The 15962-nt window shown below is 40.5% G+C and overlaps 1 protein-coding gene across 6 annotated transcripts in view; it reads right to left on the bottom strand.

The window, feature by feature from the left end:
* Window positions 1–1087: 1087 nt before the first annotated feature.
* Window positions 1088–15962, bottom strand: part of GTF2I (general transcription factor IIi) — a 107874-nt gene continuing 92999 nt past the window's right edge. For all 6 annotated transcript variants that reach the window (XM_073665179.1, XM_073665180.1, XM_073665176.1 and 3 more), the window contains 5 exons: window positions 9648–9831; window positions 8796–8824; window positions 6351–6392; window positions 5724–5753; window positions 1088–2777 (listed from right to left, as the gene is read on the bottom strand). In XM_073665179.1, the coding sequence (XP_073521280.1) occupies window positions 2761–2777; window positions 5724–5753; window positions 6351–6392; window positions 8796–8824; window positions 9648–9831 (302 nt within the window). In that variant the 3' untranslated portion in view covers window positions 1088–2760. The remainder of the gene's footprint in view (window positions 2778–5723; window positions 5754–6350; window positions 6393–8795; window positions 8825–9647; window positions 9832–15962) is intronic.

The following is a 15962-nucleotide window of genomic DNA, read 5'->3' as shown; positions in this document are numbered from 1 at the left end:
ATAGTATCTGGTCTTTCTTTCCTTTTATCCTTTTTTTCATCTTTTTTAACTACTGCTGCCATATGTTCAAAAAACTGCGTGATTCCAGCTTTAAATTTCAGCAAATATGTCATGCTGCTTCATAAAACCTTTCATCAAACCCTAAAAAAAAATTTTTACATACCATTTACATTTTGAAAAAAAAAAAAAGGATGAAACTTTGTCCTCAAGACTTTTCGTGACTATACGAGTGTGTTTACACTGCGTCTTTTTATATCCTTTTTTGAGGGGTTCCATTAATTAAAGAAGCACTCCCGCAATTTTTTATGCATTAAATGTGTGTGTGTGTGTGTGTGTGTGTGTGTGTGCGTGCGTGCGTGCGTGCATGTTATGTAGTGGGAGTGTATTATTATACTATCTATCGTTCTCAGCTGCTCACTGACGCCACCACAATTCTGACTGGCTGCTTCGCTCTATGCACTATGCAGGAGCCGGAAGTCAAATTTACAATGAAAGCCTATGTAGGCTGGTTCTGTCGCTCCATAGGCTTTCATTGTTAAAAAAAAAAACTTCCGGGTCACGCAAAGCGCAGTGTGACCCGGCCAGTCTGCAGAACAGTGACGTCAGTATACAGCAGTGAAGAACGGCGCTGGACACCGGAGAGAGCAGTGGTAGGTGAGTATATTAATACACTCACAATTCATTACATGCACATACACACATTTAATACATAAACATTTTGTGGGAGTGCTTCTTTAAAATGCAGGAGACCTCTAAGAAGGACCTGTGTATGGCTTACTACATTGGTGCCAAACTGTATCCTTTCTCTACTTTATCTCCAACGTTTCACTTCATATATAATTTGCTCAGCAAGAACTCCAAAACTATCTACAGATTGCTACTTCTGATTTGGTTGATAAGAGCTCATTTGCATATATGTAAAACATTACATAAAAATAAGAATAAAAGGGTCTTTTATTTTTCAGTACAGATATCCCCTTTTGGATTTTAATGCTCATCCGCTGCATACACATCTGGAGCTACATCAAGAAAAGCCAAGTCCAAGGAGGAGATCATTATGAAATAAGAAATAAAAAAGGCTCAGCTCTTAGAAAATAATTTATTAGTTGTAGTGTAATACTTCACGTGGGCATGGTACATTTAAAGGCAGCCATGATTGGCAATCTGTAGACAGCTAATATTAGCGATGTTATCCCACTCAGAATGTTGCCGCTTTCATAGTAAAGGTTAAAGGGTACTCCAGGGACATAAGATAGTATACTAATGAGCATACTTTCATAAACTATAAAGCTGACATCAATAGTGTTGTTTCTAATCCTGACAGCATTCGCTATTCAATGTGAATCTGGATCTGCTCCTTGGCGCTCTCCCTCACTTCTGGGACGTTACGTCACAAATCAGGGGTCGTGGCCTGCTCCTGTCATCTAGTAACAGCCAGCCCCCTGATAATATCTCCTTCCATGCAGTTCGAGATCAGGGGCGCGGCCAGCCCAGGCCAAGCTGCAATCATTTGTGCTCTGCCTGCCCAAACCCTCCCCATCCCCTCTCCATTCGGGATCCATGCCTGCTAAATTCACAGCTTCTTTATTACAGTCATAGCATCCCTTCACACTCCTGGACCTGTCATATACAAACTGAAAATACAGGCTGAGATCAACTACTGTACAAGATATGACAATACATAATGTGTACTGTCACGTGTCAGGCAGGAAGAAGAGTAGCTTAAAGTGCCAAAAAGCGCACAATAGGGCATGACCCGGGCAATAAACGTAAATAGTATGGTACTGCTAATCCGGCTGGGTTGTGTCAGGCACAGCTCCTGTGCAAATATAGATACCCACTGCTGCTGCTCTGTATGCTGGAATAAACTAGCAGTAAATGCAATAGTGGAAAGGGATATACGTGTAAATCTGTGTGCTGCTGGTCAAGAAGATATCCAATGGTGATGATGGTGTTGAACAAAGAGCAGTTTTATTAATATACACATTTCAGAGTAGAACAAACTCCATCAGGCTGAAAACACAATGATTGTAAGGCAGGGAGCAAAGGCTGAGAGGTAATTCACACATCAGTACATAATGCACTGACCAGGCTTATTCTGACATGTGACGATCAGCGCTCTGCCTCTGCTCCCTGCCTGACACATGCCAGTGCACATTATACACTGTCATGGCTTGTACAGCTGTGAAATTAGCAGGCATGGATCCCGAGTGGAGAGGGGAGGTGGTGGTCAGACAGAGCACAGGTAGACTGACTGATTTTTGATGGGCTGGCTGTGCCCCTGATCTCAGACTGCATGGAAGGAGATATTATCAGCATGCTAAATGTTACTAGAAGCCAGGATCAGGCTACCCCCCTGATCTGTGACATAACGTCCCTGAAGTGAGGGAGAGAACCAAGGGGCAGATCAGCCGTCACACTGAATAGCAGATACGGTCAGGATTAGAAACAACACTATGGATGTCATCTTTATAGTTTATGAAGGTATGTCCATTACAATACTTTTTTTTATTTACCTGGAGTACCCCTCTAATACCAACTGTAAAAGATTATTCCTATGTTACACATTTATGCATAACCACATAAATGTCGATATGTGTAGGTCCCAACTCTCCAAATAATGGCAGTGGACATGACCAAAATATGTAATGAAGAGAAATACATGAAGACATGCAGTGTATAATAAATGCACCATGTTATTATTTCTGTAAAGGTTCTATTGTCTATAATTCACATTCATTCATTGAGGACATTGAGGGTTCAGTCTGGAGATGTCCCTAGAATATAAAGCAGAAAGAATTAGTATCAGATAACCACATGAATGACAGAAGATAATGAATCTACAATATTTTACCCTTGCCACCTTCACCACTTTGGAACTCATTCCAGTTTTATATTATAGCCATCGTCTATTTCTAATAACCCCTTCATCCCCCCTAGCCTGTTTTCACATTCATGACCAGGCCAAATTTTACAATTCTGGCCAGTGTCACTTTATGTGGTAATAACTCTGGAACGTACCCAGTGATTCTGAGATTGTTATTTGTGACACATTGTACTTCATGTTACTGGTAAATTTAGGCCAATATTTTCTGCTTTTATTTGTGAAAATATCAGAATTTTGGTGAAAATTTTGTAATTTTCACACTTCATTTTTATGCCCTTAAACCAGATAATTATACCACACCAAATAGTTAATTAATAACATTTACCACATTTGTACTTTAAGTCAGCATAATTTTTGAAACATAATTTTTTTTGTTAGGTCATTAGAAGGGTTAAAAGCTGATCAGAAATTTCTCAATTTTCCAACAAATTTACAAAACCAATTTTTTTAGGGACCTCATCAAATTTGAAGTGACTTTGAGGGGCCTATATGATAGAAAATACCCAAAAGTTACACCATTTTAAAAACTGCACCCCTCAAAGTGCTCACAATCACATTCAAGAAGTTTATTAACACTTCAGGTGCTTCACTGGAATTAAAGCAATCTCGAAGGAAAAAATGAAAATTTTACTTTTTCCCACAAAAATGTTGATTTAGCCCCAAATTTTGAATTTTCAAAAGGATAACAGGAGAAAATGCACAAAATAATTTGCTGTGAAATGTCTACCGAGTATGCCGATACCCCATATGTGGAGGAAAACTGCTGTTTGGGGGCACAGCAGGGCTCGGAAGGAAAAAAGCACCATTTGACTTTTGGAGAGCAAAACTGGCTGGAATAGATAGTGGATGCCATGTCACCTTTGAAGACCCCAGACATGCTAAAACAGCAGAAACCCTCAAAAGTGACCCCATTTTGGAAACCACACCTCTCGAGGAATTTGTTTAGGCGATTCACACAACTGTATGACATTAGGCTGAGTAAATAGAAAATATGGGTGCAGTGAGCATGTTGACAGCACAGAATTTTATATCATTGGGCGGTGAAGAATGAATAATTACATTTTTACCACTAAAATTATATTTTAGCCCCAAGTTTTTAATTTTTATAAAGGCTAATCGGAAAACATGGACTTCTTAGTTTATTGTGCAATTTCTTCTGAGTGCACCATATATATTTAATCAGGAAGTACTTTTAAGGCACAGTGGAAAGCAGTAGGGAATGAGCACCATATTATAGTGCGGATATTCTTGTTATGGTTTGAGGATGCTATGACCCAATGGGAGAGCCCCTGAGGTGCCAGAACAGCAGAATCTACCCATAAGTGACCCTATTTTACAAACTACACCTCTCAATGAATTCACCTAAGGGTGCGATGATCATATTAACACCACAAGTGTGTCACACAATCTTATACCATTGGGCAGTGAAGAAAAAATAATTCCATTTTTACTACAAAAAAAATGTGTTTTAGCCCCAAATTTTACATTTTCACATGAGGAAATGGGTAAAAATGGCACCAAAATTTGGTGCACAATTTCTGCTGAACATGGCAATACAGTACTGCTTAGCCACACGGCGAGACTCGGGAGGGAAGGAGTTCTATTTGACTCTTGGAGAACAAATTATTGAAGAATAGTTGCAGACAGCGCCCTTAAAAGGGTTTTGCCACGAACAAAAGTTCATTTTAAAAATTGTCTGTGTCTGACCATGTACGGAACATGGACCAATCATACCAATCTCCTGGGCAGGGGAGGAAGCAAAAGAGTGTACAGCTATTACAGCACGGGATCACAGAGGTGTAGTTTGTAAAATGGGGTCACTTATGGGTAGATTCTGCTGTTCTGGCACCTCAGGGGTTCTCCCAGTGGGACATGGCACCCGCAAACCATAACAACAATATCTATACTATAATATGGTGCTCATTCCCTGGAGCTTTCCACTGTGCCTTAAAAGTACTTCCTGATTAAATATATATGGCACACTCAGGAGAAATTGCAAAACAAACTAAGAGGTCCATTTTTTCCGATTTAAAATTAACTTCTGTTCGTGGGAAAACCCTTTCAAGTGCCAGAAGAGCAGAATCCCCTCTCTAGTGACCATATTTTGGAGATAACACCCTTCTAGGAATTTGTCTACAGTTGTAGTGACGATTTTGACTCCATGGGTATTTGCCAGAAACAAGTAGCAGTGGATGTTGCCGAAAGAAAACTGCAAATCTTCCAGTGTAGTGCCCAGTAAATTGTAGTGCCCAGTACATTATGCCCAGCTTGTGCTTCTGGAGACCTGATCCCATAAATTAAGCTTGCTCTCATTGCTAGAGAAATGCCAAATGTGTGGACGCTAAATGTGGGGATCAGAAGGGAGGAGGCATTTGGATTTTGGGAGCACAGAATTTGATGGATTTCTTTTGTGGGGTGAGGAGCCCAAGCACTTTTCCAGAACCTTTGTACTACCATTAATGAGGAAGCCCCCTATATTTCCACTGACAGATGATGGACCTGAGCGGGGATTTGATTTTGTTGTAGATTGAGTTTAAGCTTTTATTGGGAACATTTTACATAACAGCTTATCCACAGACACTGAATACGCCTTTCTAAAGGCAGGGGCGGAACCTAAACAGCATATGCTCCTGGATGAATCCCATGCACTCTAGAGTTACGCTTTAAATCTGTTGCAGGAAAAAATAAGCAGCATGTGCATGAGACTTCAGGACTTTGCTGGTACTAGGGAATCTGTCAAGTTTTCTGCCAAAACTGCACCGTACTTTGAAATGTAGACTCTTGTGGAAATATAGTTACATAATATCTTTTAGTATCGCCAAGAAAAGTTAAATACCTTCTGCTGTATGAATCCTGTCAAAATTACCTGTAAATGGAGAAAACAACAACGTGCATAACTAGAAGGGTCAGTTCTTCTGGAATACCAATGATCAATGTGATGTATTAACAGAAAATAGTTATTTACACAGCAGCCGTGATCTCCTTTGCTGTCTCTAATGTCCTAAATTCAGCTTTAGGCCTCATTCAGATGTCGGATTTCACTCTGAGTTTTATGGATACATTACGCACCCATTATAGTCTATGACATTATTCTGTGTTTTTTCGTGGACGGTATTGCAAATTGCAAAGCTTCTCCTAATCACTACAATGTTAATCATGAACAGCACACTGAGGGCAACAAGTGCTTTCAGTGATTTTTCATGGACCCATAGAATTGTATGAGTAATGCTGATCTGTGACTTGTATCAAAAGCTTATATGCCTCTGTGATTTTTGCGGATACGCAACCCCATAGATTATAATGCGTACTCCTTTAATTGTGTGGTCTGGTCTACTTACTGACTAAGGCTCAATACTTCTCAGCATCCACACCACAAGATTTTTGTATTTTATGATTTAAAACGACCTTATAGTAGCGCAATTGAGAGCGAGCACTTGTAAAAATAGAAAGTCAGATCTTTTACCAGATTCCGTATGTGGTCCAGACTCACTTTCACCTGTTACTTCTGAAATGCAAACAAACACAGACATAATTATAAGGTATAAAACCTAATGTAAAACTGAACATGAAAAAGAAAGGTGGACGAAAATGTGCAGGTTATTTCACCTAACGTGCATGAAGTCCGCTTACTGACTAGTAGAGAATAGAGGTTATGTATAGATTTTAGCGTAGATAGGCAGCAAAGGAAATAAACAAAGTATATATGTTGTTCCTTTTTACATCACTGCGTCTTTTTACCAAACAGACCTGTACGTTACAATAGTGTGGTATTCCAGGAAGGTAATTTAGAATAGATGGTAGTTTAAAAGTGTTGGCCATTACTTTTTTATTGATGGCCTTTCCTCAGGATAGGCCATCAATATGTGAATGGTGGAGGTGCGACAGCCAACACCCCTACGGATCAGCTGTTACCGGTGCCGACACAAACTTTTGAAATGCTGCCAGAATACAACAGCAACATCATTTCTAAGGTGGATGCGGTGGGGTACTGCAGATCCACCCATTATTCATGGATCTGCAGTATTCGGCCGCGGTCACTATAGTTATCACAGAGTTGCTTTGTTCTGGCAGCATCCAAAAAGTTCTGTCCGCTGCTGGCACCGGTAACAGATGATCGGGGGTGGTGGTGCCAGATAGACTAACAATAGAAAAGTAGTAGCAACCTCTTTAAAGGGAATCTGTCAGTAGGCTCAACCCTCCTAAGCCGTCTATATGAGCATGTAAGTCATTGGAAGCTGAATAAAATGATACCTTGATATCTGCAATCCGATGTCTTATTCCAGAGAAATCCACATTTTTTTATATGTAAATGAGCTATTCAGGACTATGGACCGGACACTGATCTGCATGAGAATCTGCCTCCAGAGCTTATTTTAAATAGAAGGGGTCCTCATGTGCAGGCATTGCAGGACCTTAGGTATCCATGGTTACGCCCACTGATATAGTGACAGTTACCTAGTTGCTAGTGGTCGTAACCATGGATACCTAAGGTCCTGCAATGCCCTGCACATGAGGAAAGAGACAAAGCGAATCAGAAAAACTATACTACATTTCTAATAGGAGGTATTTTCTAATATTATTATTATTATTATTACTACACCTACTACATTGGGATAGGATCTTGGAGATGGAAATACATCTTTAATTTTTTAAGGTATATGACAAGGGTTTTGGGATGTTGTCTGGCCATTCTAAGTTACTCATTTCAACATTATGTTAATGTATGAACTGCACAGTGGCACTCCCTGTAATTAGCTCACTCTCCAGTACAATAATTTGTATACTTAAAGTAGCATGGTGCACGGCAATTGAATCTGCACACTGTATGGTGCTGTTATTAGCACGCTCTGTTGCCTTTTTTTTATTACCACACTGTCTGGCAGTGTAATCTGTGCACTTGCTAGCGAACTGAGTGCATCAAGTGGTACTTTAATCTGTGCATTGTTTAGTGCTATAATTGGCAAACAGAAATAATAAGTTGGACACACTGGTACTGTATTTAGCACACTGGGTGACATTAATCTGTGCACTGTTTGGCACTGCAGTTTGTACATATTTTGTAATATCTGCAATTTTTGGCACCATACCTGCAGATACATCCCATTTATTCACAGTAGTGGTCCATTCTACATCCTAAGCATATGAGAATGTTTAGGGGCTCAAGTTAGTTTCCTTATATATTAAAAGCCAAATTGTTCAAAAGTTTTTCCATTTAGTTTGTAAGTTCCTATGTCAACTTTTGACTTTTATCTAGAAATTTTGGATGAATGTGTGAATGTATCATTTGGATAAAGTTTTTGGATTCATTTGTCAATGAATAGATGTTTATCTCCTATGACATTTTATTCTATTTACACCCAAAATAAAACGTCAGGAAAGATGAATCAGAGAACTACTAATAATTAGGGTTGAGCGAGTATGTTCTGTCCGAGTATGCTCGGGCTGAGCACCGAGTATTTACAGCTGCTCGGTGATATGGTTGAATCGCTCCCATGTGCATGATTTGCAACTGTTTGGCAGCTTTATTGCATGTGAGGAATGTGTAAGAAATAGACATTCCTCGCATGTAATAAAACTGTCAAACAGTTGCAAATCATGCACAGGGAGTGATTCAAACATATCAACGAGCAGCTGTAACTACTCGGTGCTCGGCCCGAGCATACTCGGCGAAAGGGATAATAGAACATACTCGCTCAACACTACTAATAATGCAATAATATGGGAGGAAGGAGTAATAGTCAAAGTATATCTAAAATGAACATGTACTCAGCAAGTCCTAATGATGAATGATGTCCGGTCTCAGCGGTGTCTCAATACACAGAAATTAGGCATTGGTTAATATTAATGGTTATTTACCTAACAGAAGACCATGAGAGGGAGAAGAACCTTTTCTGAAAAATATACTCACGGTTGTTAAGTATCAGCCCTGGAAATGGCCTAGAAAATTAGAAAAAAAACTAATTTAAATGCAGAACTGAAAGAGAGACGGGTCTACTATTGCCCATGTGTAATGTTACTGCAGTGATCCATCTGAATGTGTTATCGTAGCACCCAAACTCACACTGGATGAAAAGTAGTACTAAGAACCTTACATTTAATATATAGTAAACATGACAGTAATAAAATTGAAAGTAATTCTGATATTCTATGTCCACATGGTGCTGCCGTGTCTTTATGATTGTTTAAGGGTTATTTTGGCAATAGAAATCAATTTAACATCACCTATCGCCAATGACATCAAATCTGAATAATATTAAAGAAGTTGTGCACTACTTTAGATTATCCCCTCAATGTATCCCCCCGGGGCCCCTAAGGATTTTTGTAAATACCTTACGTTGCTGTTTCTGCCTGTGAGCGGTGCTATCCTTGGCCGCTCACAGGCATCATGTGACCCCCGGCTGACGTCCCGACAAGTGAAGCGTGACTCAGCGCTGGGGTCCCTGTGGTGGCTGCTGGGTATGACGCGTGGGGTAACCCCACCCATAGCCTGGCATCCACCGTGGAAAGCAGAAGACAGAGACCCCCGGCTGCTGCCAGCACTTACTGACGTCAGCGGAGGTCAGAGCCGACTGCAGCCGGGGGTCACGTGATACCTGTGAGCGGCCAGTGATATAGCCGCTCACAGACATTATCTGCAACGTAAGGTAATTACAAAAAGTCTTAGGGGCCCTGGGGGGATACATTGGGGGGGGGGGGTAGTCTAAAGTAGTGGAAACCCCTTTAAAGATTTAGTCAGCCAGTTCCTCACTGTATAACTCACCTTATGACTGTAAATTTTATAAATTGTGCTGAATCCAGGATTCTGCGCATTGAACTGATTTCTAGGTAACTGGGGGCTTTAAATGAAATCCCTGGTGGCATTCCATCCACTACAACACACCCAGGGTTGGTGGTAATTTTTCGATAAGGAACTTTCACTGGGAAGTTCATACCAATGGCATCTCCTATAAAACATAAAAAGTCCATTTTTTAAAAAATCAATATTTTATTTTCTAATCCGTAAACATGACACGAGCATTCTCTAAAATCCATCTCATTTAACCAACCATCAAGCACTGCTAGACAAAAAAAAAAGTTATACAAGTGTAATATGGATTATTGATCTGACGATCTACACATAAGACTAATGTCGGATTTAATGACTGGTTCGGGCTGACACTAATGTATATTGGGGCACCGGTCAACTGATTGCTGGGGAAGATGTCAATCAGGCGGCATGGCTGATGTTGGACGGCCGATCGCTTTGTTCTCCTGGATAAGCCGCCGGAACAGATGTCTGTGAGAGCCTCTCAGAGAGAACACAGGCGCGCTCAGCCGAATATAAGCTCCAGTGTATGAGAAAGACGGCCAAATGGCTGCTGGCCAAATGATCAGCCGAAGTATCATTCGGCCGACAGCTACCTTTGATTTTGTTTTTACGACATTCATTCTGTGTTAAAAATTACCAGGAAACATGGTTCTTTGGGTGAATAGGATTACAGCAATAGTAAACTTGCTAGATTATTTTTTCATTTATATGGTGAGAAGAAGTTTGTAAAAAAAAAATTAGTTTGTGTCACCATTTTCCAAGACCACAAATATTTCTATTGTTCCATCAATTCAGCTGTTTGGTGTCTTGTTTTTATGTATGGCAAACTGAACATTTCATTTATACCAATTTGGGGTACATCGCTTTTAATTGCATTTCTTTAGGGAGGAGTGGTGATGATACTTTTTCTCATTATGTGCTTTCACAGTATTGGTTATTTAAATTTACATTTTGATAGACCAGATGTTTGTTATCTTTAATTTTTACATGTATATACAGTACAGACCAAAAGTTTGGACACACCTTCTCATTTGAAGATTTTTCTGTATTTTCATGACTATGAAAATTGTACATTCACACTGAAGACATCAAAACTATGAATTACCACATGTGGAATTATATACTTAACAAAAAAGTGTGAAACAACTGAAAATATGTCTTATATTCTAGGTTCTTCAAAGTAGCCATCTTTTGCTTTGATGATTGCTTTGCACACTCTTGGCATTCTCTTGATGAGCTTCAAGAGGTAGTCACCGGAAATGGTCTTCCAACAATCTTGAAGGCGTTCCCAGAGATGCTTAGCACTTGTTGGCCCTTTTGCCTTCACTTTGCAGTCCAGCTCACCTCAAACCATCTCGATTGGGTTCAGATCTGATGACTATTGAGGCCAGGTCATCTGGCGTAGCACCCCATCACACTCCTTATTGGTCAAATAGCCCTTACACAGCCTGGAGGTGTGTTTGGGGTCATTGACCTGTTGAAAAATAAATGATGGTCCAACTAAACTCAAACCGGATGGAATAGCATGCCGCTGCAAGATGCTATGATAGCCATGCTGGTTCAGTATGTCTTCAATTTTGAATAAATCCCCAACAGTGTCACCAGCAAAGCACCCCCACACCATCACACCTCCTCCTCCATGCTTCACGGTGGGAACCAGGCATGTAGAGTCCATCCGTTCACCTTTTCTGCGTCACACAAAGACATGGTGGTTGGAACCAAAGATCTCAAATTTGGACTCATCAGACCAAAGCACAGATTTCCACTGGTCTAATGTCCATTCCTTGTGTTCTTTAGCCCAAACAAGTCTCTTCTGCTTGTTGCCTGTCATTAGCAGTGGTTTCCTAGCAGCTATTTTACCATGAAGGCCTGCTGCACAAAGTCTCCTCTTAACAGTTGTTGTAGAGATGTGTCTGCTGCTAGAACTCTGTGTGGCATTGACCTGGTCTCTAATCTGAGCTGCTGTTAACCTGCGATTTCTGAGGCTGGTGACTCGGATAAACTTATCCTCAGAAGCAGAGGTGACTCTTGGTGTTGCTTTCCTGGGGCGGTCCTCATGTGAGCCAGTTTCTTTGTAGCGCTTGATGGTTTTTGCAACTGCACTTGGGGACACTTTCAAAGTTTTCCCAATTTTTTGCACTGACTGACCTTCATTTCTTAAAGTAATGATGGCCACTCATTTTTCTTAACTTAGCTGCTTTTTTCTTGCCATAATACAAATTCTAACAGTCTATTCAGTAGGACTATCAGCTGTGTATCCACCTGACTTCTGCACAACACAACTGATGGTCCCAACCCCATTTATAAGGCAAGAAATCCTACTTATTAAACCTGACAGGGCACACCTGTGAAGTGAAAACCATTTCCGGTGACTACCTCTTGAAGCTCATCAAGAGAATGCCAAGAGTGTGCAAAGCAGTCATCAAAGCAAAAGGTGGCTACTTTGAAGAACCTAGAATATAAGACATATTTTCAGTTGTTTCACAGTTTTTTGTTAAGTATATAATTCCACATGTGTTAATTCATAGTTTTGATGCCTTCAGTGTGAATGTACAATTTTCATAGTCATGAAAATACAGAAAAATCTTTAAATGAGAAGGTGTGTCCAAACTTTTGGTCTGTACTGTATATATATATATATATATATATATATATATATATATATATATATATATATATATATATATATATACATACATACACACACACACATATGCATATACAGTGGGGGAAATAAGTATTTGATCACTTGCTGTTTTTGTAAGTTTGCCCACTGACAAAGACATGAACAGTCTATAATTTTTATGGTAAGTTAATTTTAATGTTGAGAGAGAGAGAGAGAGTATCCAAAAAAAAATCAAGAAAATCACATTGTATAAATTAGATAATTATTTTTGCATTTTGCATTGAGAAATAAGTATTTGATCCCCTACAAACCATTATGAGTTCTGGTCCTACAGACCAGTTAAGACGCTCCTAATCAACTCGTTACCTGCATTAGAGACAGCTGTCTTACATAGTCACCTGTATAAAAGACTCCTGTCCACAGACTTAATTAATCAGTCAGACTCTAACCTCTGCAACATGGGCAAGACCAAAGAGTTTTCTAAGGATGTCAGGGACAAAGTCATAGACCTGCACCAAGCTGGAATGGCCTACAAAACCATAAGTAAGATGCTGGGTGAGAAGGAGACAACTGTTGGTGCACTAGTAAGAAAATGGAAGAAATACAAAATTACTGTCAATCGACATCGATCTGGGGCACCATGCAAAATCTCACCTCGTGGGGTATCCTTGATCATGAGGAAGGTGAGCGATCAGCCTAAAACTACACGGGGGGAACTTGTTAATGATCTCAAGGCAGCTGGGACCACAATCACCAAGAAAACCATAGGTAACACATTACACCTTAAAGGTTTAAAATCCTGCAGTGCCCGCAAGGTCCCCCTGCTCAAAAAGGCCCATGTGTAGGCCCGTCTGAAGTTTGCCAATGAACATCTGGATGATTCTGTGTGTTATTAGGAGAAGGTGCTGTGGTCAGATGAGACAAAAATTGAGCTCTTTGGCATTAACTCAACTCACCATGTTTGGAGGAAGAAGGAGGATGAGTACAACCCTAAGAACATCGTCCCAACCGTGAAGCATGGTGGGGGAAACATTATACTTTGGGGGTGCTTTTCTGCAAAGGGGACATGACGACTGCACCGTTCTGAAGGGAAGATGGATGAGGTCATGTATCGCAAGATTTTGGCCAACAACCTCCTTCCCTCAGTAAGAGCACTGAAGATGTGTCGTGGCTGAGTATTCCAGCAAGACAATGACCCAAAACATACAGCCAAGGCAATAAAAGAGTGGCTCAAAAAGAAACACAGTAAGATCATGGAGTGGCCTAGCCAGTCTACAGACCTTAACCCCTTTCCGACCATGTCAGTAATAGTACGTAGCTGTGCCCTGGGACTTATGGACCAGCTACGTATTATTACGCGCGCTGCGATCGCGCCCGCACACAAGTAGTGCTATGTGCTGGCATGGGTCCCGCACCGCTCTCGGCACATTAACCCCCGCAATGCTGCAATCGAAGTCAATCGCAGCATTGCGGTGGCAAGGGGGGAGTTGATCGGTATACTCACCTCTCCAGCGATGTCATGACAACATCCGGGTCACCAGGAGGCAGGACGTTACTTTGGTCATGCGCAGTGCGCGACCAAAGCAATGTCTCCCCTGTGTGCAGCGCTGACAGGCTGCATAACAAAGGGAGCTGCTGCTCTCTATGCAATGCAGCTGATCAGGCTGCAAAAAGTGAAAGTCCCATAGTGGGACAATGTGTAAAAGTAAAAAAAAAAGTAGAAAAGTGAAAAAAAAAAAAAAATTGTAAAAATATTTTAGAAAAAAAGAAAAAAATAATCCCCAAAAAATAAAAATATATTGAACCCATAATATTTATTTATTATGAAAAAACAAACAAACAAATAAAAGTACACATATTTGTATCGCCGTGTCCGGAACGACCTGACCTATAAAACTGTCCCACTAGTTAACCCCTTTAGTGAACACAGTAAAAAAAAAAAAAAAAAGCAAAAAACAAAGCTTTATCATCATAGCGCCAAACAAAAAATGGAATAATACGCGATCAAAAAGAAGAATGTAAATAAAAATGGTACCGCTAAAAACATCATCTTGTCTCGCAAAAAAACAAGCCACCACACAGCTCCATTGTCCGAAAAAAAAAAGTTATAGCTCTCAGAATAAAGCGATACAAAAAAATTATTTTTTCTAGAAAATCGTTTTTATTGTTTAAAAGAGGCAAAGCATAAAAAAAAACTATATAAATGGAAGAATAAAGCTACCTTATCAATTTTACCACACGCGGAACGGCATAAAAAAAAACGCAAAAAAACAATTCCTGAATTGTCGTTTTTTGTTTATTCTGCCTCCCAAAAATCTGAATAGAAAGCGATCAAAAAAGGTCACGTGCCCGAAAATGGTACCAATAAAAACGTCAACTTGTCCCGCAAAAAAGAAGCCATCACGACTTTGTCGGCCAAAATATGGAAAAATTATAGCTCTCAAAATATGGTGATGCAAACACTAGTCTTTGCAAAAAAAAGCGTCTTTTAGTGTGTGACAGCTGTCAGTCATAAAAACCCGATATGAATCTGGTATTGCTGTAATCACACCGACCCGAAGAATAAAGTCATGTAATCACTTATACTGCACGAGGAATGGTGTAAAAAAATAAACTCTAGGGTTACGGTTGTGCTAGGGTTAGGGTTGGGCTAGGGTTAGGGTTGGGGTTTTTTCAAAAGTAAAGAAAAAAAAAAATTATGACAATATGGCGACCAGTGTTGAGCGCAAGTGCTCGCTACTTGAGTTTGCATCGGGTACTCGGGTATGCACTGAGTATCGCGGGTGCTCGAGTGGCATGCTCGAGTCTCTGCCCCATATGCTTCGCGGCCAAAAAAAACGTTGCTGGGATCGCCTGCCATGCACGAGCGATCCCCGCATGTTTTTTTGGGGGTGTCTAACAACCGTGAAACATGCGGGGTGGGGACTCGAGCATGTCATGCGAGCACCCGCGATACTTGGTGCATACCTGAGTACCCGATACAAACTCAAGTAGCGAGCACTTGTGCTCAAGACTAATGACAACTTATTCAATATGATGACCTAATGTTATCAAATTCTGTCGTACCTTTGGGTTCAAAATGTACACTATACCCCTTGATACAATTCTTGAGGGGTCTAGTTTCCAAAATGGGTTCACTTGTGGGGGGTTTCCACTATTTCGGCACATCAGGGGCTCCCGAAATGCAACATGGCGTCCGCTCTTGATTCCAGGCAATTCTGCGTTCAAAAAGTCACACAGAGCTCCTTCCCTTCTGAACCCTGATGTGCGCCCAAACAGTGTATTTTCCCCAGATATGGGGTATTGGCGTACTCAGGAGAAATTGCACAACAGTTTTTAGGTTCCATTTTCTCCTCTTACCCTTGTGAAACTAAAAAAATTGGGGCAAAAAAATCATTTTTGTGGAAAAAGGTAGATTTTTTTTATTTTCACTGCTTCATGTTCTAAACTTCTGTGAAGCACCTGGGGGTTAAGGGTGCTCACCACTCATCTAGATAAGTTCCCTGAGGGGTCTAGTTTCCAAAATGGTGTCACTTGTGAGGGTTTTCCACTGTTTAGGTACATCATGGGCACATCCGCTAATTATTCAAGCAAATTTTACATTCAAAAAGTCAAATGGCGCTCCTTCCCTTCCGAACCCT

The sequence above is a fragment of the Phyllobates terribilis genome, unplaced genomic scaffold, assembly GCF_046119375.1.
Source record: "Phyllobates terribilis strain yellow unplaced genomic scaffold, ASM4611937v1 Scaffold_2__4_contigs__length_985480577, whole genome shotgun sequence".
Lineage (NCBI taxonomy): Eukaryota > Metazoa > Chordata > Amphibia > Anura > Dendrobatidae > Phyllobates > Phyllobates terribilis.
This window is presented reverse-complemented; position numbering and strand designations above follow the sequence as displayed.